The sequence below is a fragment of the Aotus nancymaae genome, unplaced genomic scaffold, assembly GCF_030222135.1.
Source record: "Aotus nancymaae isolate 86718 unplaced genomic scaffold, 86718_ANA_hifiasm-v0.15.2.pri h1tg000083l, whole genome shotgun sequence".
Lineage (NCBI taxonomy): Eukaryota > Metazoa > Chordata > Mammalia > Primates > Aotidae > Aotus > Aotus nancymaae.
In genome coordinates this window covers 2,410,123-2,437,328 of record NW_026988498.1, presented here as the reverse complement: position 1 = coordinate 2,437,328, position 27,206 = coordinate 2,410,123, and the positions used below count along the sequence as shown (strand labels likewise).

Here is a 27,206-nt window from a genome sequence, read left to right as displayed (position 1 = left end):
GCCGCCTCTGCCATAACCACCTTTCCCCTCTCTCCTTCCTCCTCGCTTCTCCTATCTCACCAGAGCTCTTTCTCTTCCTTCTCCTCCAATCTACACACCCGCCCAGGAAACAATAAAAGGTGGAGGGCTTGGCAGGTAAGCTGTTAATTCACTGTCTTGGTGATTCTGATTTCCGTGTCTTTTTTTTTTTTTTTTTTTTGAGAGACAGTCTGGAGTACAGGGGCGTGATCTCGGCTCACAGCAACCTCCACCTCCCAGGTTCAAGCGATTCTCCTGCCTCAGCCTCCCAGGTAGCTGGGACTACAGACTCGCACCACCACAACCAGCTAATTTTTGTATTTTTAGTAGAAATGGGGTTTCACCATGTTGGCCAGGATGGTCTCGATCTCTTGACCTCATGATCCGCCCACTTCGGCCTCCCAAAGTGCTGGATTGCGGCCCCTATGTCTTTACTAGAGCTGCCTGGATGTCAGTGAGGAAGAGGCCAAGGATCTGGCGCTGAGTTCAAGTTGCTTAGTTTTATGGTTGGTTCAGGAGTCCTCCTCTCTGTTGAGTTTCACTCTGCAGCTTTTATTGTCACTTAAATAGAAACAGGAAGGGGCCTTGTGAAGGGAGAGGCACAGTTCACATCATGTCGCCTTTTCCAGTAAAACACGCCCTTCAGTCAGTGTGCGCCGACTCACTAGCCAGACATCGTTTACCGTCAGGTGCGACGTCTCTGCTAACACAGATTTCTTTTTTTCGTCACGATAATGATGAATTTTAAGCCCGAAAACTCAAAACAGTTTTCATTAATTTCTCGTGTTTTCTGTTACTTTTTTTTTTTTGGTGCCGTGACTCGGATCTGTTACTTCTTTTGTAACCACTTTTCTATGCTTTTTTATTTACTTAAAAGTTGTTTTATTTTGTTTCTATAATTTTACTATTTATTCTGATTACAGTGTCATTGCAAATATATGAGAAAAAAAGACCTTTTTAAAAAAAAAGAAATAAAGAGTATCTCGAATACCCCCACTGTATATATTCCTCAAGACTTTTCTGTGCATATGGACATCCACATGGCTGGTTGGAAATTGTTGTGGGTTTATTTGGTTTTTTTTTTTTTTGAGACAGTCTTGCTCTGTCACCTAGGCTGGAGTGCAGTGGTATAATCTCAGCTCACTGTAACCTCTGCCTCCCGGGTTCAAGCGATTCTCTTGCCTCAGCCCCACAAGTAGCTGGGATTACAGGTGTCCGCCACCATGCCTGGTTAATTTTTGTATTTTTAGTAGATACAAGGTTTCATCGTGTTGGCCACGCTGATCTCGAACTCCTGACCTCGGGTGATCTGCCTGCCTCAGCCTCCCAAAATGCTAGGATTACAGGTGTGAGCCACTGCACTCGGCCTAGTGTGGATTCCTTTTTATCTGAATATCTTTTTTCACTCAAGATGTTGCAGACAACTTTTCATGTTAATAAATGCAGATCTATTTTATAATTTTTAATAGTTGAATAGTATTCCATCATATGGGCATAGCATATTTAATTAACTGTCTGTTGACAAGAGATTCAGATTAACATCTTGAAAATTATTTTAGACCAGACACAGTGGCTCATGCCTGTAATCCCAGCACTTTGAGAGACCAAGGGAGGCAGATCACTTGAGATCAGGAGTTCAAGACCAGCCTGGCCAACGTGGTGAAACCCCATCTCTACTAAAAATACAAAAATTAGCTGGGCTTGATGGCAGGTGCCTGTAATCCCAGCTACTCAGGAAGCTGAGGCAAGAGAATCACTTGAACAAAATTAGCTGGGCTTGGTGGCAGGTGCCTGTAATCCCAGCTACTCAGGAAGCTGAGGCAAGAGAATCACTTGAACCTGGGAGGCAGAAGTTGATTGGGCCGAGATCATGCCATTGCACTCTAGCCTGGGTGACGGAGCAATACTCTGTCTCAAAAAAAAAGAAAATTATTTTAAACAATACTTGAGTGAATACCTCTGTATTTATCTCTTCCCTTCGAGTAAATTCCAGTTGAACTAGAGTCAAAGCATGTAGGCTTCTCTTTGTTGTATGTTGCAAACTGCCCTTGGGAAAAATGACACCAGTTTATATCCCCAGCTACAGGGCTCTGAATGTCCCCTCAGCCTTATGCTCAGAGGTTTTGCAGTAGAGTTGTATGGAAAGGCCAAGCCCTGGGAGGTTTATTTTGGTATATTCGGTGTACAGCGAAGGCCCTCAAAGCCCGCAGGATCCATGAGTCGTGTGTGGCCGCGGTCTCCAGTGAGAGGCCACAGCTGCTCCAGATCTCAGCGCTGTTGTCCTGCGTGCAGAGCCCTGGGTGATCTTTCCAGGGAAATTCACAATAGTCAGGCTAATTGGTCAAACCTCCAAGTGGATATTGTTTGTTTTCATTTTTAGAGACAGGTTCTTGCTGTTGCCCAGACTGGAATGCAGTGGCACGATCACAACTTACTGCAGCGCCAGACTCCTGGGCTCAAGCAATTCTCCTGCATTAGTCTCCCAAATAGCTGGGACTACAGGTGTGTGCCATCATGCCCAGCTAATTTTTTGTAGAGATGGGGGGCCTTGATATGTTGCCTAGGCTGGTCTTAAACTCCTGGTCTCAAGCGATCCTCTCCATTAAGCCTCTCAAAGCACTGGGGTTACAGGCATGAGCACTGCACAAGGCCTGCAAGTGTGTGTTTTTGTTTTGTTCTGTTTTTGAGATGGAGTTTTGCTTTTGTTGCCCAGGCTGGAGTGCAGTGGCGCAATCTTGGCTCACCACAACCTCCGCCTCCCAGATTCAAGTGATTCTCCTGCTTCAGCCTCCCAAGTAGCTTGGGTTACAGGCATGCGCCACCATACCCAACTAATTTTGTATTTTTAGTAGAGACAGGGTTTCTCCATGTCGATAAGGCTGGTCTCGAACTCCTGACCTCAGGTGATCTGCCCGACTCCACCTCCCAAAGTGCTGAGATTACAGGCATGAGCCACCGTGCCCGGCCTGCAAGTGTTTTTAACAATAGCTATGTTCCCCTGCCCTCAAGCTAATCGCTCTTGCTCACACAGGAAGACCCCTTCTTCCTAGTCTATGTGATAAACCTCAGGTGACACCTGTCAGTGCCCCAGGCTGTTCCTTTCAACTCATTCAAAATGGTCCAAAATCCTAACCTCCTCTTATCTAGAACACCTCTTAAAAGACCTCTTCTTCCTCCTTACTGCTCTTCCTCTGCCATAATAAGCTGCAGGTGGCTGGGCTCCACGGCCCACACCTGTAATCCCAGCACTTTGGGAGGCCAGGGCGGGTGGATCACCTGAGGTCAGGAGTTCGAGACCAGCCTGGCCAACATAGCAAAACACCACCTTTATCAAAAATTCAAAAATTAGCCAGGTGTGGTGGTGGGTACCTGTAATCTCAGCTACTCAGGAGGCTGAGGCAGGAGAATCATTTGAACCTGAAAGGGGGAGTTTGCAGTGAGCTGAGATCACACCACTGTACTCCGGCAACACAGTGAGATTCTATCTTAAAAAAAAAAAAATTGAAAGTAGACTGGACGCAGTAGCTCACACCTGTATCCCAGCACTTTGGGAGGCCAAAGCAGGTGGAGGTCAGGAGTTTGAGACCAGCCTGAGCTGAGATCATGCCTCTCTGTACTCCAGCCTGGGCAACAAAGGGAGACCCTGTCTCAAAAAAAAAAAGTTGCAAGTGAAAAAAAAAAAGAAATTGCAAGAAAAATGGCACTGTGTGCTATTGTTTCTAAACCTGTAAAGTTGAAGAAAAGGGGCGTTGTGCTGGGGACAGCAGAGGAGGGGTGTGTCCCTGTCTGCTTTCTCAACCCTGGCTTTAGCTGCAGGAGCTCGCTCTCCTCATCCCACTCCTGGCTTTGCCTCGAGGCTCTTACTGCTCCCTCCTCCCTTGTCCCATTCCTGCCCCATCACCCCAGGCACTCTACCCGAGAAGCACAAAGATGAGGAGCAGAGGTGTGGGACGACAGGGAGCTGGCACCCTTGGCAGGAAGGGGGATGTGTTTTTGCCTAGACATAGAATAGAGGGAAATGCACTGGCCTCCAGAAATGTCCAGAGCGACAGGCTGCTTGGAGGTGCTTGGATCCCTTTGTAAGAACGTCCACTGTAAAGAATCTGTAATTCGAAGCCATGAATGTGCTCCTGGGTGTCTCAACGTGGTCTTCTCCCTTTCAGTGGCCATTTCCACGTCCACTGTCCTGCTGTGTGGGCTGAGTGCGGTGTCTCTCCTGGCATGCTACATCAAGTCAAGGTGAGTCACACCGGGTGCTCCCTCTGCAAGAGTCGTCCTTCCCCACGAGAAAAGAGCGGCACATGGCCGGGCGCGGTGGCTCACACCTATAATCCCAGCACTTTGGGAGGCTGACGTGGAACAATTACTTGAGCCTAGTAGTTTGAGACCAGCCTGGACAACATAGTGAGACCCTGTCCCCATCAAAAAAAATTAATAATTTTCAAAAAGCTCAAAAAATAAATATATCTTTAAGAAGAATTGGCATGGTTGGGCATAGTGGCTCACACCTATAATCCTAGCACTTTTGGAGGCAAAGTGGATAAACCGCTTGTGTCCCAGAGTTTGAGACCAGCCTGGCCAACATGGTGAAACCTGATCTCTACAAAAAATACAAAAAGTTAGCTGGGCATGGTTGCCTGCAGAGGTTGCAGCAAGCCAGCATCACACCACTGCACTCCAGCCTGGGAGACAGAGTGAGACCCTTTCTCAGAAAAAAAAAAAAGAAAAAGGAGAAGGAGGAGGAGGAGGAGGAGGAGAATTGGTAAATTTGTTGAGTGTAATTACTTGGTCATTTGGTGAATTGATCCTTTCCATAAACTGGTTATTTTACAAATGGGTTATTAGGTAGATTTGTCATCTGACAAATTGGCTTTTAGCAAATTATTTTCAGGAAACTGACCTGCGTTCTGACTTATTTTAGCTCTCTCTCCAGGGAGCTCATGCTGTTCACCTTAAAATGGCCTAAAGAGCTGCTGCTCCTCTGGAGGGACGTTTCACCAGCCCTGGGAGAAGGTGCCGGCCAGATGCCCAGGGCCTCAGTGCCCAGGCAGCTCCAGACAGGCGGGTCACATATGACCAGAGTGTCCTGCTCTCCTGTGCTTGTCATTCAGGAGCTGATTGATTTATGGATTTCTTTGTTTCACACATACTAAGTACTAAGAACTGTGTTTTAAAGCTTCATGAATATGAAATCACTTTTATCAAGATGATCATGTCTGGTTTGGCTAGGCTCACAGTCGCTGTCTCCTCCTCTTGTTCCTGCCATTTGAATGGCCTTTTAGCGGAGGACTGGCAAAGCGTAGGGCGAGGGCAGTGTGAGTTGCTCCAATAGCATTTGGTGAATCTTTGGTGGATGGGGAGGTTGGAAATACCTGGAGGATTTATTCTCATCATATTGCCAGGCTGGTCTTGAACTCTTGGGCTCAAGCGATCCTCCCACCTCAGCCTCCCAAAGTGCTGGAATTACAGGCATGCACCACCACACCCGGCCCCTAGATAGGACTGAGTGCTCTGTAGAGGTAGGCACTCCAGGTTCTCTCCATCTCTGAGCACTAAGTGCTCTCTGGCTCCTGCAGCAGGGCCTCTGTCTGCTCCTCCCATCCCCACTGCTGGATACACCCTCAGTAGGAAGCATCTGTTGATTTGAGGACAACCCCCACCTCTTCTCAAAACCTATGAACCACCTGCTTTGCAGGCAAACTCCCCGGCCGGTCAGCGTTGAAATGGAAGCCATGGAAGCTCTGCCAGTGACCAGAGGGACCAGCGACAGAGACGAAGACTCGGAAAACCGCACTCACAACCTCTGAAACTCAGGGAAAGCAGCCCGGCTACGTCCAGAGTGAAGGAACCTCTCTGCTTTAGCTAAAGAGAAATGAGAAGAGGTGCAAGGAGGTGGGCTCCAGGAGCAAGCCCACCGGGCCCCTCATCTTCCCAGCGGGATCTCACAGGCTGCTGGGCGGCGCCTCCTGCACGAGGAAGCAGGTTCTCCGCCTCCAGGCACCACCTGCCTGCCTGTCGTGTCTTGGATCCAGGGGCCATCTTCCTAGGAGAGACCAAAGGCTTCTGGGCAGGGGTTTTATCTCATTACAATGTGAGCTGTCCGGAATACAGGTGGTAATGAAATAAAAGCCCTGCCCTGAAACTCGTCCCTCATCCTGACTTGCCATTTACAGAGAAAAGTGATATACCCAAGGCTCTCTGTCAATTACAAGGCTCCTCCTGGCCTGGGAGATGTCTACAGGGAAGACACCCGCATTTGGGCTCCTAACCACCCTGTCTCCAGCTGTTCTGCACACACTGACAGGGAGCCGGGAAAGGTGGGAGAGATGCTGAGTGAATCCTCTTCATCGAAGGAAGAAGAAAATTCAACTCAGCAACACTTTACATATATATGCTTTTATATTTATACTTCCTTGTCTATTATATCTACATATTATATGTGATTTCCATTTTGACATTGTACCTTGTATAAACAAAATAAAACATCTATTTTCGATATTTTTTTAATGCACTTTTAAAAGTCACCAAGGAGAAATGTTCCACACAAAGGAGGAGAAAGGGGAGGAAGGCAGAGTCTCGGCGACTCAGCCCCAGTGTTCTTTCCAAAAGGAGAACGAGCCTTGCCTGCAGTGGGCTCCCATCACAGCCTGGGGATTTCCAGCAATTCCACGTGAGAAGAGGCAGCAGCATCTAATCCGCGCGGTGTGGTGCAGGCCCGCACTCAGCTCCGCAGTGGTATTCATGCCGTCCCTTCACGGACTACTGGGCCGGCGCCCGCCTTCTTCTCCAGCCTTCTTCTTTCTTTGCTGTTTTTCACATTTATTTATTTTTTTCTTTTCTTTTTTTTGAGACTGAGTCTTGCTCTGTTGCTGAAGTGCAGTGGCGGGATCTCTGCTCACTGCAACCTCCGCCTCCCAGGTTCAAGCGATTCTCCTGCCTCAGCCTCCCGAGTAGCTGGGATGACAGGTGCACGCCCAGCTAATTTTTGTATTTTTAGTAGAGATGGGGTTTCACCATGTTGGCCAGGCTGGTCTCACTCTCTTGACCTCGTGATCCACCTGCCTCAGCCTCCCAAAATGCTGGGATTACAGGTGTGAGCCACCGCACCTGGCCAGACATTTATTTCTAAAATCATGGACCTAACCCCACCTCCTCATTTTATAGATAAGAAAACTGAGGACTGGAGAAATTGTTCTGCCTACAGCCACGAAGCTCGGTTAATGCTAGAGCTGGATCAGAGCACGGGCCGGGATGCTGGGTAGGGTGGCTCACACCTGTGATCCCAGCACTTTGGGAGGCCAAGGCAGGAGGAGAAGGATCAACTGAGCCCAGAAGTTCAAGAACAGCCTGGGCAACATAGTAAGACCCCATCTCTACAAAAATTTTTTTTCTTGAAACAGTCTCACTCTGTCACCCAGGCTGGAGTGCAGTGGTGCAATCTTGGCTCACTGCAACCTCCGCCCCCCAGCTTCAAGCGATTCTCATGCCTCAGCCTCTGGAATAGCTGGGACTACAGGTGCACACCACCATGTCTGGCTAATTTTTGTATTTTTAGTAGAGTCTGGGTTTTGCCATGATGGCCAGGTTGGTCTCAAACTTGTGAGCTCAAGCAATCTGCATGCCTCGGCCTCCCAAAGTACTGGGATTACAGGTGTGAGTCACCACACCTGGCCATTTTTTTCATTGACTTCTGCCTGTCCTCAGTTCAGATGCTTTCATCAAAATTAGAGGAGGCTTTTCCAAGTGGCTGGTTGGGCTTCCTCACAATACAGTGGGCTCAGGCTAGTCACACAGGCTGAGAAAACATAGAAACTGCCAGGCTCCTGACAAGCTGGGCCAGACACTGGCACGCATCACTTCTGTGGCATTCTATCTGTTGAAGCGAGTCGCAAGGCCAGCCCAGGTTCAAGCAGCCAGGAACGAAGAAAGGGAAAGAAGGAATCAATAGATGCCCTTTGGCACCCATCCACTGTACCCTTCAGGGCCATCAGGAAGTGTAATTGCCTTTCAGTCCTCGGAACTCAGTAAATGCCAACAAATATTAGGTGAATGAATGGGCAGAATGACCAGGAAGTCAGCATCTGCCAGGTGCTGGCAACACTCTGTCCTTTTTTATGTTGAAATGGAAAGAGTATACAGATCTCTGAAGGGTGACAGGAGCACCGTATTCTAAACCTCAGCATCATGCGATATACCCTTGTAACAACCCTGCACATGTTCTGCTGAGACCAAAATAAAAAAAAGTAAGTTCTACAGCTGTGAGGCCTTTAGCCCCCATGTCTTCAGCTGCCACAAATCTAAATGATTCACATCTCCCGCTCTTCCCTCATTTCCTGCCCTACACATTTGCCTTGAAGAAAATGGATTGCTCTTCACCTTTTATATTTTGTCTTGATTTTCTTTGACAAAGAAATAAGATTTTTTTTTGAGATGGAGTCTTGCTCTGCTGTCCAGGCTGGAGTGCAATGGTGTAATCTCAGTTCATTGCAACCTCCACCTCCTGGGTTCAAGCGATCCTCCTGCCTCAGCCTCCCAAGTAGCTGGGATTACAGGCATGCACCACCACACCTGGCTAATTTTTGTATTTTTGATAGAGATGAAGTTTCGCCATGTTGGCCAAGCTGATCTCAAACTCCCGACCTCAGGTGATCCACCCGCCTTGGCCTCCCAAAGTGCTGGGACTACAGGTGTGAGCCATCATGCCCTGCCAAGAAATAAAACTCTCAACTTTCCCCTTTCTATTTAGTTTTTTAACCATTTACAGCATTCTTTATTTCCTTGTATAGATGCAAATTTCCATTTTTTTTCCTGCCTGTATAACTTTTTAAAATATATCTTGTGGTGTGACTTTCCCTTTAACCCTTCCTCCAGACATTGGGAAGTGGAGAGCAGGGACTGAAAGACACCGGGAAGGACACCTGTTTCTAACTGCCCACACCTGTGTTCCACAAGGACCTCTTCCTTTTGGCTGAGGCTGCCACCTCCTGGCTCAAAATTTCACAGCACAGAGCGGAGTCCCCAAGTACTGCAGGTGTGCTTCACCATAGGGCCGTGCTCCTTTGAGGCAGGACCAGCCTGACCCAAATCACAGCCTCCCCAACACCTCACACTGCTGCGCACTAATCAGAGCTCAATTAGTGCATATTTTAGTTAATATTAGGCACTACATTATGAGGGGGATTTAGTTGACACTCCTCCAAGTGACTGTCTATAAATCCACCCATTCTAGTGTTGCTGTTCTTAGCTATTCAGGATGAAATGCCCCCTTCTCTCTTGAAATCTTCAATCCCTCAGCCTGACTTGCAGTTTACAGAGAAAAGTGATATACCCAAGGCTCTCTGTCAATTACATGGCTCCTCCTGGCCTGGGAGATGTCTCCAGGGAAGACACCTGCATTTGGGCTCCTAACCACCCTGTCTCCAGCTGCTCTGCACACACAGGGAGCCAGGAAAGTTGGGAGACATGCTGAGCCCGACGAATCCTCTCCATCAAAGGATTCAGGAAGAAGAAAGCTCAGCTCAGCACCACTTTACATATATATGCCTTTCTGCTTCCTTGTCTATTATATCTACACATTATATATGATTTGCATTTTGACATTGTACCTTGTATAAACAAAACATCTATTTTTAATATTTTAAAATGCACTAAAAGAATCACCAAGGATGGCCAGGCACGGTGGCTCATGCCTATAATCCCAGCACTTTGGGAGGCCGAGGTGAGTGGATCACCTGAGGTCAGGAGTTTGAGACCAACCTGACCAACAACCAACATAGTGAAACCCTTTCTCTACTAAAAATACAAAACTTAGTTGGGCATGGTGATGGGCGCCTGTAATCCCAGCTACTTGGGAGGCTGAGGCAGGAGCGGGAGGCAGAAGTTGCAGTGAGCCAAGATCACACCACTGCATTCCAGCCTAGGTGACAGAGACTCTGTCTCACAAAAAATAAAAAAGAAAAAAATTACCAAGGAGAAATGTTCCATGCAAAGGAGGAAAAAGAGTGGGAATGTAGAATTCCGCTGGGGCTTCTCCATCCTGTTGGGGTGCCTCACCAGCCACTGCCGCAGAGGGGCTAACCTCTCCCTTCCTGTCCCCACCCCCCACCTGCCCCGCTTGTGGGCACCTGGGCTGGGCGTGGCTTCCAGGGCCTCTCAGCTAGACTCCAAAGCTGTTGCATACAGAGAATGAAGTGTGCAGAGCTCACAGGGCAGTGCCCAACAGTGGCCTCAGAAGCCCTGACCGCCTGTTCCTGGGCTCTCCAGATGGCTTTGGGTCCTAACCATCTTCCAAACCTAAGCCTCCCATTTCCTGGGATTCTATGAGCCCCTGGTATCATTCCAATACATTTTTTTCTTTATAACAGATTCAGTTTTCGTTACTTGTCACTGAAAAGTTCCTAGGTGATATGAATTCAGTACCGGAGTGGGTATTGCAAATTATGGAGAAGAGGAGAGAGAAAGGGTATCTGCGATTGGTTATCTGCCTTAGAGAGGGGAGGAGAGAGCCAATGCTCTGATGATATTCAGAGGTAGGAATGGAGCAGCCCAGGGAATTCAGTAATTAGTTCGCCAGGAGGTGCCTGGGATGTCATGCCCACTGCAAGCCCGGCTCTTGGAGACTATGTTGCTTCCATCCTGAAATTGTACGGGTAGGAGAAATCCAAGGCCATAGATAGGCAGCTGCTTTTAATGGCGATGAAACACTTAGAGAATAAGAAGTTCAAATCTCTAAAGTCTGAATTCAAGTCACAGGCTGAAACCTAAAGACTTCCTAGAACCATACAGAACTTCATTCCTTACAGATGCAAGGCCAGGATAGCTGAAAAAACCCAACTTAAGAATCTGAGCCTTTGGCTGGGTGCAGTGGCTCACACCTGTAATCCCACCACTTTGGGGGGCCGAGGCAGGTGGATCGCCTGAGTCCAGAAGTCAACTGACCTTGACAGTGCCAGTTAAACACCTGTCCACCCTTGTTTTATTTGGTCTCTTTACTGCACTGGATGCTCAAGATCCTTTTCCTGAATTCCCTCCTGTCCGGAGCTCAGTGGTGCCCCATCACAAGGCTCCTCTGGATCGGCTGTTGTTCTTAAACCTTCTTCCTCTCTTCACCCTAAGCCTCGTGTCCACCAGCCTTGCTTCCCCGACCTCTGCTCTTCTCATTCTCTATACTCTCCTGGATTGACTCAGCAAAACCCTTCAAACTTCACTGCCACTTATACACCGACAACTCTCAAGTCCCCATGTCCTGCCAGGCTCTTTGCTGCAGGACAGATGTGTTCACCCAACAGCCTCCTGGATGGTTCCAATCAACACGCTGAAAACCAAACTGATCACTGCGTTTACACAAACCTGCTATAGCTCCCGTTTTCCCTGTCTCGATGAAGACAACCTCTATCACCGAGTCTTCCTGTGAGGATCCCAGTATTCCAGAAATCCTGCTGAGTCTACCTTCTAAACATCAAGAGCAGTTTTTCAAATGCAGTATAACCAACACCTGTCAGGCTTGTTAAGCACCAACAGCTGGGCCTCAGCCCTAGCGCTTCTCGTCCTCGAAGCCTGGGGTGGGGCTGAACTCACCACCACCTGTCAGGCTTGTTAAGCACCAACAGCTGGGCCTCAGCCCTAGCGCTTCTCGTCCTCTAAGCCTGGGGTGGGGCTGAACATTTTTATTCCTCACAAGTTCCCCAGTGATGTTGCCGCTGCTTGCTTTGAGAACCACTGATCCTCGCCTCCGTTCCCCCCACCAGGCCCACAGGTGCTGTGGTCCAGCCCATCTGAGGTCATTTCTTGCTGAGATTATGATCCTGTTAGCCCTGTAATTTATCTGACCTCCTCAAAACATCCTTTTTTTTTTTTTTTTTTTTTTTTTTGGAGACAGGGTCTTGCTCTGTCACCCACAGCCTCAACCTTCTGGGCTCAAGCAATCCTCCTGCCTTGGCTGGGATTCAGTGCTGGGTCACAGGCGTGAGCCACTGCCCCCTGCCAAGGTCATTTTTGATGCCCCAATTCCCACCGAAGACATCACGTCTCATACTCTGCCTCCCGTGTCATGTGAACAGTGACAGTGCTATCAGAAAGAGTACACTGGAAAAAGAGAAAGCCCAGAACAACAGTGCTGACCCAGACATCACGCCGCGTGCGGTGTACCAGTGCTGTGGTACCTGTTTAATTGAAATCTTGTAATAAAAGTTTAAATACATAAAATGTTTTTTTATCAAAAGAACATCCCCCACTTCCCCGACCGGATGTGTGCGGAGGGGAGGCAAGTGGAGACTGGCTGTCTGCAGGGAGTGGAGAAATGGCAGGTCCAGCGTGGGCTGGTTTCCTCTTCCTCAGAAAGTGCTGTGGGTGAACCCAGAGTCTCGGGGAGCGGGAGCCCCCTCGCTGGCTTTCTTTGCTTGAGGTCCTCGGCAAGCTGCTCTGCACTGCAGAGAGTGCACCCTGGCCTCAGAAGACGAGGAAGAGCAGGGCCTCGTGCCGCGGCAGCACGATGTTCTCCACGGTGCGCTCCATGGCACGCACCTGCTCCGGGGAGGCCGTCAGGAACGCCAGGGGCCCGATGCGCTGCTCTGCGCAGGAGTGGCAGAGGTAGCCCCCCTTGTTTTCCTTCCTGTTGCTCTGCGGTGATGGACAAGAGAGAGAGCTAAGGGGAACAACCAAAGAACAAGGATTTTCCAGCCAAAAGCATGGAGTTATCATCACAGCTGCCCAGGGACAACGCATTCGGATTCTGTTTTCAGGGGGGCGCACGCCCTCAGAGTAACACCTGTGGCACCACCATCTTGGCGGGCTCAACACCCCCAAATTCCCTGAGTGCAGAAACAGCCATTTGTCCACTCGAGATAAAGAACCAAGAAAAGCTGCGTGGGGATCCCGGGAACAGCTACCCTGCTAAGCGTGTGGCACAACCCAGCCTCCCAGACCTGTGGCTTCCACACGGCCAGGCAGCACCATGTGCCCTGACAGCTGACCCCAGGGCTGACTGCACACCTCTCGTGCCTCTCGTGTGAAAAGCCCGTAATAAAGGACCACACAGATCTCTCTTATCTCCCTCACCACAACCCAGGTAAGCACACAGCTCACAAACAAAAAACGCATATGGCTAAGTTCCACAGACAGCGGACATACGTAGGTTATGGGCAGCTTCTTCATGGTGAGGACGGTGTCAACAGGGATGGCATTGTTGCACTGTCCCACGCAGCAGCGCACCACGCCTGTTTTTAAGACATTGCTTGTCAGCTCTGCTTGCAAGAAGTACTCCTGAAAAGGAAAGGGTGAGACAGAGAATCATGGCGATACCTCCGCTAGGGCCTACCTGGAAACGCTGACAGCTACAGCTGAGAACACTTTAGACGCACTGTTAAGTCCCAGAAAGAGAAAAACACTGACTGTCCCATTCTCCCTTAGTTTCTCTAACTTTTCCCTGCCTCCAAAGCTATCAACAGTCCAACTGACAGTCCAATTGCTTTTTAAATATATACATACATATTTAACGGATAAACAAGGAAAACTATTGCCTGTAATGGCATTTGCAGACTAATTCTGCATTTTATTTTATGCTAACACATCGCCAGCTCAATCTTTAGAAAATTATGTGTGTATTCACATTACAATCCAGGTAGGCAATGCAGAGGACCTGAGGAAACCTGCCCAAATATCCCTGCACACTTCCACTGTCCTGTGCTGCTGGCTGTGCTAGTGAGCAAATGCCAGCCTCACTAAGCCTGCGTCTTTATCCATAAATGCAGGTGGCACAGTGCCTGCTTCAGGTGACTGCTGAGAAGAAGAAACCCCAAACCGCATGCAAAGCACTCATGCCTGGAGTGCAGGGGGCACCCAGAGGAAGCACTAGTGACCTCCCAGGCTGGAAACGCTGCAAGGACAGGTGCTGCCAGCTTCGCTGCTGTCCTGTGGGGCTCCACATCACCAACTGATACACTAGCAGGACTGCACGTATCTGCTGCCCAGGAAATGACGGTTTCGTGTTTTCTGTATTAGGACTGGCTATTGGTCGAATTGTTCTACAATCTGTGTCCTACATTTTGATTTATTTGGTCTTTTTTTAGAGGACCTGCCTACCTGCTGTGAAAAAGAACAGAAAACCATGCAAAACACTCAAGTTATGGCCAACGAGTACTGACAGCTGATGAGGTGAAGTCCTGCCTGAAGTCACAGATTTGCTGAAGTCCCTTTGACTGTCATCTCAATTTCCTTCCCCAGAGACAGCCACGACTGTGACCCTGGCGAGGTCCCTCCCACGCACTGTGAAATAGCTCCTCATTTACACATGTGTCCAAGACATAGGTCTCCTTTTATAGGTATCTATTTACACGGATATTACACTTCTGGCTTCCTCCTCACGAGTTGTTCTAAAATGCCATAGGGGACTCAATCACAGCACTCTCTTGTATTTTATTTACACATTCCCTTGCTATGGTTACTCGGTTGTATCCACATTATTTCCAACAATGCAGCAATAGACATCCTTGTACCTGACTCCCTGTCCACTGCACAAGGTTCTCCAGGGCTGGGTTCTCAAACTATTTCTGACGCCATCACCATTACGATGCTATACACACATACGCACATATGGAAGAAAAGCTTCACAAAACATGATTTAACCTGACATACAATGTTCTCTCATTTCTGCAGATTTTATGCCATTTCGTTCTTTTTAAGCTTCTTATAACCCACTAGGATTAGCTGTTTTTATTTATATAAATTTAAGAGGTGGAGGTCACACCTGTAGTCCCAGCACTTTGGGAGACAGAGGTGGGAGGATCCCTTGAGCCCGGGAGTTCAAGACCAGCCTGGACAATGTGGTGAAACCCTATCTCTACCAAAAATACAAAAATTAGCCAGGCATAATGGTACACGCCTGTAGTCTCAGCTACTCAGGAAGCTGAGGTTGCAGTGAGCTGAGATCGTGCCACTGCATTCCAGCCTGGGCAACAGAGCAAGACCCTGTATCTAAACAAACAAACAAAAAGAATCTAAGATTCTGTGAGACTAAGAAGCTATCTTTGGCTGGGCATAGTGGCTCAAGCCTGTAATCTCAGCACTTTGGGAGGCCAAGGGGGATGGATCACTTGAGGTCAGGAGTTTGAGACCAGCCTGGCCAACATAGTGAAGGCTCACCTCTACCAGAACTACAAAAATTAGCCAGGCATGGTAGCACATGCCTGTAATACCAAGCTACTCCAAGGCTGAGGCCTGAGAATTGCTTGGGAGGCGGAGGTTGCAGTGAGCTGAGACTGTACCACTGCACTTGAGCCTGCGCTAGAGAGACTCTGTCTCAAAAAAAAAAAAAAAAAAGCTGTCTTTGAGCAACTAACATAACTTCGTGTCACTTAACACCTCAACAATGTAATAATTTCCTTCACTTTCTCGAAACTTAAACAAATGAACAAAATGGCTTCCGGTGATTCTATTAGCTATATTTTCTAAGAGGGGAGGGTTAGAGAAAAAGAAGGCTGCCCTACTCTTGGTTATATGTGAGATGAAGGGGCTTACCATTCTAGGCAGCCCAGGAAATACTGGCTCCCTTTTTATCTCCAAAACACCCCAGCCATGGCTCCGCTATTTTCAACATGCTCTTGTAGGCCCTGAACTACTGCCCAACTCGGGATCTTCATTATCCCCATGGCCTTCCCTCCTGGGCAGAGACTGGATTCAGACAGGGATGAAACAGGATGTCCCCAAATTCACAGGCTGTGATCACAAAAAAAAAAAAAGGCCAGGTATGGTGGCTCATGTGCCTGCAATCCCAGCACTTTGAGAGGCCAAGGTGGGTGGATCACTTCAAGTCAAAAGTGTGAGACCAGCCTGGCCAGCATGGTGAAACCTCATCTCTACTAAAAATAAAAATAAAAAATTAGCCAGGTGTGGTAGCACACATGTGTGGTCCCAGCTACTCAGGAGGCTGAGATGGAAAAATCACTTGAACTCAGGAGGCAGAGGCTGCAGTGAGCCTAGATTGTGCCACTGCACTCCAGCCTGGTGACAGAGCAAGACTCCATATCCAAAAAAAAATTTAAAAAAATTAAAAAAAAAACAAAAAAACATCTGTTCCTACAAATAGGCAGTTTCTCTGGGACTTCCTCACAGGACCCCTGAGAGCAGACAGCTCAGCCCAGTCTCAGTAAGGGGGAAGTATTTATTTCTCTAGATTTTATATTCTTTTCTTCTATGGGGAAAACAAAATGCACCCAGCAACCAACTGACAAGCTTCTAATTAGCTTTAAAAAGTCTATTTCACTCTTTTTTTTTTTCAAAACAGAGTCGTGCTTTGTTGCCCATACTGTAGTGCAGTGGCACAATCTCAGCCCACTACAACCTCCGCCTCCTGGGTCCAAGTGATTCTCCTGCCTCAGCCTCCCAAGCAGCTGGGACTACAGGCATGCATCACCACGCCCAGCTATTTTTTTTTATTTTTAGTAGAGACAGGGTTTCACCATGTTGGCCAGGCTGGTCTCAAACTCCTGATATCAAGTGATCCGCCTGCCTAGGCCTCCCAAAGTGCTGGGATTACAGGCATAAGCTACTGAGCTGGGCCTATTTCACTCTTATACATTTGATTGATGGGACTCTAAAGTGCTAACAAGCTCCATGAAAAATTTGACAACATCTAGAAAAGTCACACTTGGCCAGGTGCAGTGGCTCATGCCTGTAATCCTAGCACTTTGGAAGGCTGGGGCAGGGCAAATCACTTGAGCTCACAAGTTTGAGACCAGCCTGGGCAACAAGCAAAACCCCATCTCTACAAAAAATCCAGAATTAGCTAGGTGTGGTGGCACAAGCTTGTAGTCCCAGCTGCTCGGGAGGCTGAAATGAGAGGATGGCTTGAGCCAGGGAGGCGGAGGCTGCAGTGAGCCAAGATTGTGCCGCCACACTTCAGCCTGGGCAACAGAGCCAGAGCTTGTGTCAAAAAAACAAAACCAAAACCAAAAACCAGAACAAAACAACAAAAGAAGAGTCACACTTACATTTGTCTTTACCCAGCAATTCCACTTCTAGAAATGCATGCTGAAGACGCACTGGCAAAAACAGAAATGACCTGTGCTAAGACTGTGCAGTGTGGCATTATTAATGAAAGCAAAAGACTGGAAGTGACCACATCCATGGGCGGGGACAGCATAAATCACGGCACGTCAACATAGAACACTACACAGCTGAGCAAGGAGTGAGAGCTCTGTGAGCTGACAGATTTCCTGATGTGGGGAGGACAACAAATAAAAGAATGAAATGCCAAAAAATGAAAGAGTAAAAAATAAATAAGAGTGATTTCCATGAGTGCTCCTAGGTGACAAAGCAAAGTACACAACAGTGTATCTGAAATGTTACCTTTTGTGGAAAAGGAGAATACAAAAATACCTACGAATTTACTAATACTTGCAAAAAGAAATACTGAAGGATTAATCGCTAATTGTTTAAAATAGCTACCAATGGTGAAGGCAGAGAATAGTCTGAAGGAAACAGGGAGGTAATAAGACTTCTCTTATCACCAAGTTTTGACTCTTTTTTTTTTTTTTTGAGACAGGGTCTCACTCTGTCACCCAGGCTGGAGTGCAGTGACGCAGTCTCAGCTCATTGCAATCTCTGCCTCCTGGGTTCAAACGATTCTCCCAGCTAATTTTTCTGTATTTTTTGGTAGAAATGGGGTTTCACCATGTTGGCCAGGCTGATCTCAAACTCCTGACTTCAAGTGATCTGCCTGCCTCGGCCTCCCAAAGTGCTAGGATTACAGGGGTGAGCCACCACACCAAGCCACAAAGTTTTGACTTTGAAAACATAAATAGGCCTCACACATCAAAAAAGATCATTAAATCAAAAAGAAGCAAAGCAATCCCTGTAGGTATTACATATGGACTACATTTCAAACTACATATTGAGTTGGTAATAAAACCACAAAAAAGGACTTACTTTAAATGACTTTAGAACATCATATTTTTAACTAATAAATACATCATTAATGAGAAATGGAGCTGTTAGGAGATCTTCAAGTCCAGTCAGTATTCCATTAATAGTAATACTGGCATTATTTTGAATATTACTTTTAAATACATAGAATAGTATCAGTAAGTAATTAATAAATACTGTTAGGAACCAAGAGTTCAGTGTATGAGAAAAGATTCGAGTGTGAGAGAAGAAGTAAAATTCCCTTCATGTTCCATGTGAACTGGATTACAGACCACAATTCATGAGGGCTGATCGTGTAAAGGGCTAAAGCCTCTGGCGATGCAGATACAGTGCAGCTTTTGAAACTCGGGAGAATGAAGAGAACATGTGTAAAAAGTGTTATTTTTCAGTACTCACTGATGGCAGTGCATACCTGGTAAAAGGAAAAAAAGGTGCAGCTATGCAACAAACAAGACAGTGCATATCTGCTGAGATGGCAGTAACTCTCAAAAAGGAGAGAAGGCGTTAGGATGGCCAGGGGCCACAAGGACAGCTCTGTGATGGCTGGCAGATCCCATCTTCTAATCTGGTAGGTGCTTGAAACGTCGTAATTTTAAACTGCTTTATGCTGTTTTATATATTATATTTAACAACAAAATGTTGAAATTTGCCTGATGTCACACCTGTAATCCCAGCACTTTGGGAGGCTGAGGCGGGAGGATCACTTAAGCCTAGGAGTTCAAGACCAGCCTGGGCAAAATAGTGGGATCCTGTTTCTTAAAAAAAAAAAAAAAAAAAAAAAAAAGCCAGGTGTGATGGTGCATGCCTGTGCTCCTAGCTACTTGGGAGGCTGAGGTGGGAGGACTGCACCTAAGCCCAGGAGGTTGAGGCTATAGTAAGCCATAATTGTGCCACTGCACTATAGCCTGGGCAACAGAGTGAGACCCTGTCTCTTGGAAAAATAATAATTTAAAAACTGGAATTGGAATTATCATATGAACGGTCAGTTTTTTCTTTCTTTTCAAAAGTACACATATCCTAGCTGTGCCTCTTAAACAGATGAGTAATCAGCATCACTAACAGGGAAAAACTAACCTGCTCCTGTGAGCCTCCTTATGTGACAAGGCAAGGCACAAAGCCCTCTCACGCCTCTCATGGGGCACACCTGCCAAAGACTCAGGCTTGAATCTAATCAAGCCTCTATAGCTAACTTCCCGTTAACAGAAAGCCAGCACAGGCAATGGCAGAACCAGTTACACAACCATACCAGGAAGCAATCCAAGAATGGGGACACTCTGTAGGATGAATGACCCAGTTTCTGCAACGAGACAGGAGCATGGGAAAAGTGGGGAGGGAGTCCCACACAGCTCTCAATAATATTAAGTCACTTAAGAGACAACCAAATGTTGATTTGGACTCTGACTTGAACAAATCAACTGTAAAAAAGCATTTCTGAGACAATCACAAAAGTATTAATTATAGATTGGGTAGTAGAGGCCACATATTATGATATTTATAAAATATGAAAATGGCATGGTAGTTATAGGAAATAAAATACGTATATTTTGGAGATGTGGATATACAGGGATGATTTGTACACGTGTGTTCAATATGTTGCTTTCTTTACTTTTTATGTCTCAAAATTTTCTTAAGCAAAAATGAAAAAGCCTGTGTAGCCCATGCTGTGAAATGGTATTACTGCTCTGTAACACCCCCACACAGTTCTACCAGTTGACAATGTGGTTTTGTTACAGGCCTAACCACTTGTGTAACACTACTTCTATGAGAAAACCATACCAGAGGGTCTAAAAAAGTTCTTATAAATCAGTTTATTCAAAAATCTATGTATAGGTAGAGACTGTTTGTACATAAAGATTTATTCTGCTTAACTCCCGGAGGTACTGGTTCAGAGATTTTTAAAAGACACATTTTTCTTTAAACCAAAGGTCAGCAAACTACACCTGGGCCACATGCAGAAAACGCCTGTTTCTCTGAATAACTGTTACTGGAAAACAGCCACACGTGTTCGCTAATGTACTGGGGCTCTTGCACTAGAGCAGCGGGGCTGGGTAGCCACCACTGAGATCATGCAACCTGCAGAGCCTGAAATCTCTAATACCTGGCCCTTCACAGAAAAAGTCTACAGATGATCCATATGCCACTAAATATGTAACCAAAGAAAAAAGGCTTCAGTTCTAAGTTCTGATGCTTAAGCTGTGAAGCCCAGTTGAAAAGCTGCTTTGGGAAAAATGCATCAGATTTCAAATTCTACATTCTTATGGCCAAGTCAACCTACCTAAGAGAGAACTGAAAGAAAAATGACAAAGGAGACCTGAAAACGTGTGATAAACATGCAAGCTAATCAGTTCTATGCAAGAAGCTTTTGCCCCGTGATGAGTCATATAGAGTATTTATTTGCAAAGCTTCTCCCTTTCAAGCTTTGATATCTTCCTTAAAAATGTGAAGAGAAATCCTATTTGTTCAGTTTCTTATCCATCTCCTCACCTGGATGGGCTCTATGAGGGCAGGAATTTCCCCTGCCCACTGTTATGCCTCAGTGCCCAGAAAAGTACTTGGCATGGGTTTGGCCTTAAATAAATACTCCTTATGAGTATCTGGGTTCTACTACCGCTTAACACCTCCAAGAGCTGAAGATCATTTACTAAAAAGTGGTGACTGCCCACCCTGCCCACATCCTGTGGTTCAACCCAGAGCACATGGGGCAGTTTGGCACGCCTCACCCTGTGAGAGGAAGGCAATATGGCACTGCGAATAAACCCTCCTGCCACACACAATCTTTGTTTTGGAGATAGCTAAGCAAGAAAGAGTATTTATATTAACTTTCACACTTCAGTTTCAGGTTTCAGGCTTAAATACTTGGGCTCAGGGAAAGATGGACTAAGTGGTAACTATTAGCTCAAATTTCTGTTCCAGTTTCTGACAGAGTTGAAAAGACTGAATGGTTTATACTACAGCTGTTTAGGCAGAAAAAGAGATAAAAATAAGTAGAGTGTGAGAAGGGGGTTTGTGAGAAGGGTAAAGACTGAGTGGGACCAGCTTACTTTTCCACATCTCCGTGACAAAGGCCAGGCACCTGAACACTTACTCTCCCGGCAAGGATGTGTTTGTTCTTCTGGAAAGTCTATTGGTAGCAGCAGCAGATGCCATTTCAAAAGGGACTAAAGAGTGAGAGGGAGGCAGTCGGGGTGCAGAAAACGTTCCGGCCATTTTTTTTCCTAAGAGTACTGAGTATAGGGGCCAGGTGAGGTGGCTCACATCTGTAACTCCAGCATTTTGGGAGGCCAAGGCAGGAGGATCACTTTAGCCCAGGAGCTCGAGACCAACTGGGAAACATAGCAAGACCCTGTCTCTAGAAAAAATTTAAAAACTAGTCAGGTGCAGTGGCATGCGCCTATAGTCCCAGTTACTCAGGAAGCTGAGGTAGGATAATCACTTTAGCCCAGGAGTTCGAGGTTGCAGTGAGCTATGATTGTGCCACTGAACTCCAATCTGGGTAACAGAGCAAGATCCTGACTCAGACAAAAAAAAAAAAAAAGAACTAATTGAGTAAGGAAGAAATTAAGAAACACATGAACAATGCCGGGTTTTTTTTGGAGAAAGAGTCTCACTCTGTCGCCCAGGCTGGAGTGCAGTGACACCATCTCAGCTCACTGCAACCTCTGCCTCCCAGGTTAAAGTGATTCTCCTGCCTCAGCATCCCAAGTCGCTGGAATCACAGGTGTGTGCCAGCACACCTGCCTAATTTTTGTGTTTTTAGTAGAGATGGGGTTTCACCATGTTGGTCAGGCTGGTCTCAAACCCCTGACCTCAAGTGATCTGCCCACCTCAGCCTCCCAAAGTGCTGGGATTACAGGTATGAGCCATCGCGCCCAGTCTGCTGGTATCTTGAACAGATCTTTTTAAACTAAATTAGGAAATGACTTAGAAAAGAACCCCATTTTTGTTTCCTTGGTTAGAACACTTCTTATACTGGTCCTTGGCCTTTGCACACTCAAGCAGCGCTTCTCTTCCAACCCAGAATCCCGATCCAAAGGCCTCTGAAGGCTCCAGGTCGGCCCCTCATGCAGACTAAGTAACATTCAAATGGCATCAAGTTAGCTCATGCTGCCGGTTCGTCTTACCCCAGCCAAAGTCAAAATGTTTTCCAATGATTTGGTCATGATGAGACGCTTCTTGGCACGAGTTACTGCAACATACAGCAAATTCCACTCATCCTCAGAAAATGACTCTAAAGAAAGGGGAAAAAAAATCAACTAAAAAGCCTGTCTTACAAAACCTTATGTCTCATCTAAATGTTTACTATCCCCCACCCATTCCCCCCAGAAAACCACTCAAGATTTGTTGGCTGTAAATACAAAATTTTCCTACAAATGCCAGTTCCAAAAACAAACCAAACCCCAGCAGACTAGTGGCACAAAATACTGGGTTTTATTTAGTCCTGCTACGTAAATCCTGGGAATGTGTTAATTGGTTATTCGACACCCACGATGTGCCAGATGTCTGTTTACAGTCATTATGCCTGTTCTCACAACAAGCCCGTGAGACAGACAGGGAAAGCAAGGCTTAGAGGGGTTAGGTCACTCCTACAAACAAGGCCATGGCTAATCAAGAGCCTGGAAGCTGGACCCAGTCTGTTCGTCTCTATTTCCTTACACTGTCTCTGGATTGCCAGAGTCCTGTCGGAAAACGCCTGACACTGTCACAGGACAAGGAAGACACACAGGTGTGCTGTGTGCTGTATGTCTGTGCTGCCCACCCGCACCTCTCATCTCTCATCTCAATTCACCACACGGTGGCAGGAACTCGACAAAGAGCAGCAGACCCAAGGACATGCAAAAAGCTGCTGAATTGCACACTTTGGATGGGTGGGTTGTGTAGCATGTAAATTACATGTCACCCCAAAAATTAAGTCTGTAAACATGTAAACCCGAAGGGGGAAAAGGTGGTACTAGAGTAAACATCTCTGCTTCCCTCCCTCTCTCCACTCCAATTCATCTTCTGTGTTTGCCAGCGTCAGGAACGCTGTGGTTTCCATTTTCAGCAGGCCAACATGTGCTAAGCCCCAAATTTCCAATCCACAGTTAGCAGACAGTTTTGCTTGTAAGGAAATTTCAAACCCTTTTACTCTAAGATTTAAAACCAAAGCAATAACATTGATGCTGAGTTCAACAACCAGCCTTGAGTACAAATTTATTACAAAGCAGACAAGGCCAGGCATGGTGGCTCATGCCTGTAATCCCAACACTTTGGGAGGCCAAGGCGGGTGGATGAGCTGAGGTCAGGAGTTTGAGACCAGCCTGTGCAACATAGTGAGACCCCCATCTGTACCAAAAAAAAAAAAAAAAATAAATGATAAAGAATGCTTACTATTTCTCCTTTTGTGATTTTCTTATCTCTTTAATAAAAAGAAGAGGAATGCCTGGGTGCAGTGGCTCATATCTGTAATCCCAGCACTTTGGGAGGCCGAGGTGGGTGGATCACCAAGTCAGGAGATTGAGACCATCCTGGCCAACGTGGTGAAACCCCGTCGCTCCTAAAAATACACAAATTAGCCAGGCATGGTGACACATGCCTGTAGTCCCAGTTACCTGGGAGGACAAGGTAGGAAGAATCACTTGAACCCAGGAGGTAGAGTCTGCAGTGAGCTGAGATCGCACCACTGCACTCCAGCCTGAGAGACAGAGTAAGACTCCATTTCAAAAAAAAAAAAAGAAAGAAAGAAAGAAAAGGAATTAATTAAAGGAAAAAAATGCCATGGTAAGCAGGTCAACTATGTTTTAAAGCTTTCATGAGGCTGGAGACTCAAAATCTGATGGTGAAAACCGGAGCTGAGAGCAGTGCAGGGCTCAGAGGGCTGCGGTTTACAGGGCCACCGTAACCATCACCATTCCACACGCAGCCCCCAGAGGGGTGCACCTTGGGGAAGTTTTGTTTTTTAAAAAAAAAAACACAGTATAAGAATCCAAAGTTTAGGACTAGGAGGTGTTTTGTGGGGTTTTTTTTCCAGAAGTAACCTACCGGCAGGCCACACCATCTAACAAACCCCCCGGCGGTGAAAAGGAAGCATTCTAGTTACTACTCACTCCAACAGCACTCGGTACCTCCCGGCCCGTGTCCTTACCAACTCTGAAGTGGGGAAGCTGGGCCAGGTTATGCCGGGCACAAGGCACTTTCACAAAATCATCCAAAACATGCACAGTGTCAAACTCCAGGCCTTTGGCTTTGTGCACAGTGCCCAGAATGTACTCTAGGATAAAAACACAGCACGTGTTAGATGGGGCTTCAAAGGGAACGAAGCGAGATGACAAAAACGTATATGCTTTACACGCTTCCCACTTGACTCTGAACTCTGTGTTTCTTGCCTATGTGCAGTTTTGCGGGAAAAGAGGGAAAAAGGAAACAACTGTCGGGAACAGAAAGAAGAAAAAGATAAGGGGAAAGTCGAAAATTAGTTGCAGGAGAGTTAGTACCTCTTAGAACCACATCCCAAAGGCCAGAGCAGCTCTACTCACCCTCTGTATCTAACACATGAAGGGACAGAACCCTCAAGAGGGCTGCACGGCTTGCCCGACATCACACGTGGCAGAGCTGGGACTAGCCCCTGAAGAAGAACCAGGGCCCTGCTCCCTTAACCAATAAAGCCATTCTTGCTCATAGATATTTCACACAGGGTAAAAACAGCAGAAGAGGCCAAGTACAGTGGCTCACACCTGTAATCCCAGCACTTTGGGAGGCCAACGTGGGCAGATTACCTGAGGTCGGGAGTTCAAGACCAGCCTGGCCAACATGGCGAGACTCAATCTCTACTCAATCTCTACTAAAAATACAAAAACTAGCTGGGTATGGTGGCGTGCGCCTGTAGTCCCAGCTACTTGGGAGGCTGAGGGAGGAGAACTGCTTGAACCCAGGAGAAGAGATTGTAGTGAGCCAAAATCATGCCACTGCACTCCGGCCTGGGCAATAGAGCAAGAACAACAACAACAAAAAGAAACAGTAGAAGACCATCTGTTCCTCCTCCTGGGGAAAGGTAAAAACCAACTGCTTCCCTTACCTGCAAAGTCCAAATCTTCTATATGGCATTTTTCTATCCTTTGCACCAGCTCTGGAATCCTGATGTTATACTTTTCAACTACTGCGATCTTGGCTTCAAGCTCCTTGTCCTCGGCAGCGGTCACATACCTCTTGAAGCCACTAAAGCCTTCTTTGTGCACCCATCTTCTGATAAATCTGTCTTTAATGATGAGGTTTTCTAAGGAGAATACACGCACAAGTTAATGTGACACAAGCTACACTCACAGATGTTGGCAGGTACTGCAAGTTCCTAACCCACCACATGAGAGCGATGGTCTGAAAGTGGGGAGACACAGGTTCCAGGCCTGACTGCATCACTAACTCGCTGTGTGTCCCTGGGCAAGTCAGTGCAGTGTGGTAGCCTCTCCGTCTCCGACTGAGGAGCAAAACCCTAGGCTCAAGATCCTCACCTACTTCACAGGGATTTGCAATAGCGCAGCCAACAGGAAAAGAAAAGCGCTATAGAAATGCTCAGCGTTATCACTTGGGGCCCACGTGGAAGTGAACGTATAAAGTTGCCCAGGCAGACAGAAAGATGCAGGGGAAGACAGTCTACAGGACCAGTGTCGGAAAAGAGACTGAGGCTCCTGCGAGAAGCATCTGGAAAAATCTGTCAGTACCTATGAAAACAGGAAGCCTGAGGTACCTCACTCGTCATGGGAAAAGAGCAACACTAGCTCGCCCTTCTCTGGAGGGAAACGAGGCCCTGACTCAGACCAGGGCTGCTTCTTTCTCGTCCCTGTCACTTGGGTGCTTCCTTCCAACACACCAAGGCCAGGCGGGTACTCACGTTTCCTCCGTTCTTCCTCTGGCTGAAGAAGGATCCAAATATCAATGATTCTGTCCAATCCAAATGATTTAATCCCCTGAAAAAGTTTTTTGGTGGGATTTTTTGTTTTTTGTTTTTTGTTTTGTTTTGTTTGTTGTTGCTTTAACAAAACAAAATAAAGCAAATGCAGGGATGGGATTTTGAAATGAGATGATTTCTTGGAAATGAATCTTGAGTTCCACCCAAAGCACAGGTGGCAAGCAGGAAACTTCATTAAGCAGTAAGCACAAGGCTGCCATGGGGCCTTGGCACTCACAGCAACCACACTCTCAGCTACGGGTGCTACCTCAAACTCTTCCTATGCTTTCAAAACGGGCAAGACCTATAGCTGCACACTGCTTTCTCATCAATAAAAGGCCAATTTAAGTACCTTCCAGGAACATGAGATGATTGCAAAGAATCCAAATGGCACCTGAATACAAAGTGCTGGGCATGCATACTTACCACTGTTTCTTGTGAGAAAAGAACTTCAGGCTACGGCAGTGGCTCACACCTGTAATCCCAGCACTTTGGGAGGCTGAGGCAGGTGGATCACTTGAGGCCAGGAGTTCGAGACCAGCCTAGCCAACATGGTTATACCCTGTCTCTACCAAAAATACAAAAATTAGCCAGGTGTGGTGGCAGATGCCTATAGTCCCAGCTAGTTGGAAGGCTGAGGCATGAGAATCTCTTGAACTGGGAGGCGGAGGTTGCAGTGAGCCAAGACTGCGCCATTGCACTCCAGCCTGGGTGACAGAGTGAGACTCTGTCTCAAAAAAAAAAAAACAACTACAGAATGTCTCTAGGTCCAGATTATTCTACATTTTAACAGGTCAGCCCCTGGAGGAAACAGCCCGACTGTGCCCTGTTTAGCCCAGATATACCAAGAGCATCTGCTGAGCACTGGCCGGGCTCCAGCACTCACACAGCACCAGGCCCTGCACAGAAGACAGACACAACCAGGACCCACACTCCAAGGGCTTGTCATCTTTTAGGGAGGGACACGTAAAACACTCACATAAAACAGCGGGCAAAATAACACAGTTCACATTATAACCCACAACGCGATGTGTGATCACATGTAATGACACATGGTACAGGTAACAAGTGGATTTAAGAGAGGTGAAGAGAGCCACTTACTTTATATCATGCCATTGTGGATGATATTCCAAAAACACTACTCTCTTACAACAGTGACTATGGCTAAATTATGTTACATCTACTACACCAAATATTATAAGGTCATCACAGTAGCAATGAAAGAAAGTATGCCTATGTGTTGAGTGAAAAACAGCATCCATTTTTATGGACCCTATAATTGCAATTATGCAAAAATACACATCTATAAGGACAAAGACAAAAACAGCAAAAATGAGAATTATTATACAAA

General features: G+C 46.7%; 2 protein-coding genes across 6 annotated transcripts in view; one reads left to right on the top strand and one right to left on the bottom strand.

Annotated features, from left to right (window-relative positions):
- IL15RA (interleukin 15 receptor subunit alpha) overlaps nt 1-6,514 on the top strand; it is a gene marked incomplete at its 5' end in the record, with an annotated part of 30,936 nt that extends 24,422 nt beyond the window's left edge. Inside the window, 2 exons of the mRNA XM_064369038.1 lie at nt 4,182-4,257; nt 5,714-6,514. Coding sequence (XP_064225108.1) covers nt 4,182-4,257; nt 5,714-5,825 — 188 coding nt within the window. The remainder of the gene's footprint in view (nt 1-4,181; nt 4,258-5,713) is intronic.
- Nucleotides 6,515-12,150: 5,636 nt separating this feature from the next.
- The window catches only part of FBH1 (F-box DNA helicase 1), a 45,669-nt gene continuing 30,613 nt past the window's right edge, over nt 12,151-27,206 (bottom strand). For all 5 annotated transcript variants that reach the window (XM_012443403.2, XM_012443402.2, XM_064369031.1 and 2 more), the window contains 6 exons: nt 25,799-25,874; nt 24,989-25,186; nt 24,059-24,184; nt 22,059-22,165; nt 13,147-13,278; nt 12,151-12,636 (listed from right to left, as the gene is read on the bottom strand). In XM_012443403.2, coding sequence (XP_012298826.1) covers nt 12,466-12,636; nt 13,147-13,278; nt 22,059-22,165; nt 24,059-24,184; nt 24,989-25,186; nt 25,799-25,874 — 810 coding nt within the window. In that variant the 3' untranslated portion in view covers nt 12,151-12,465. The remainder of the gene's footprint in view (nt 12,637-13,146; nt 13,279-22,058; nt 22,166-24,058; nt 24,185-24,988; nt 25,187-25,798; nt 25,875-27,206) is intronic.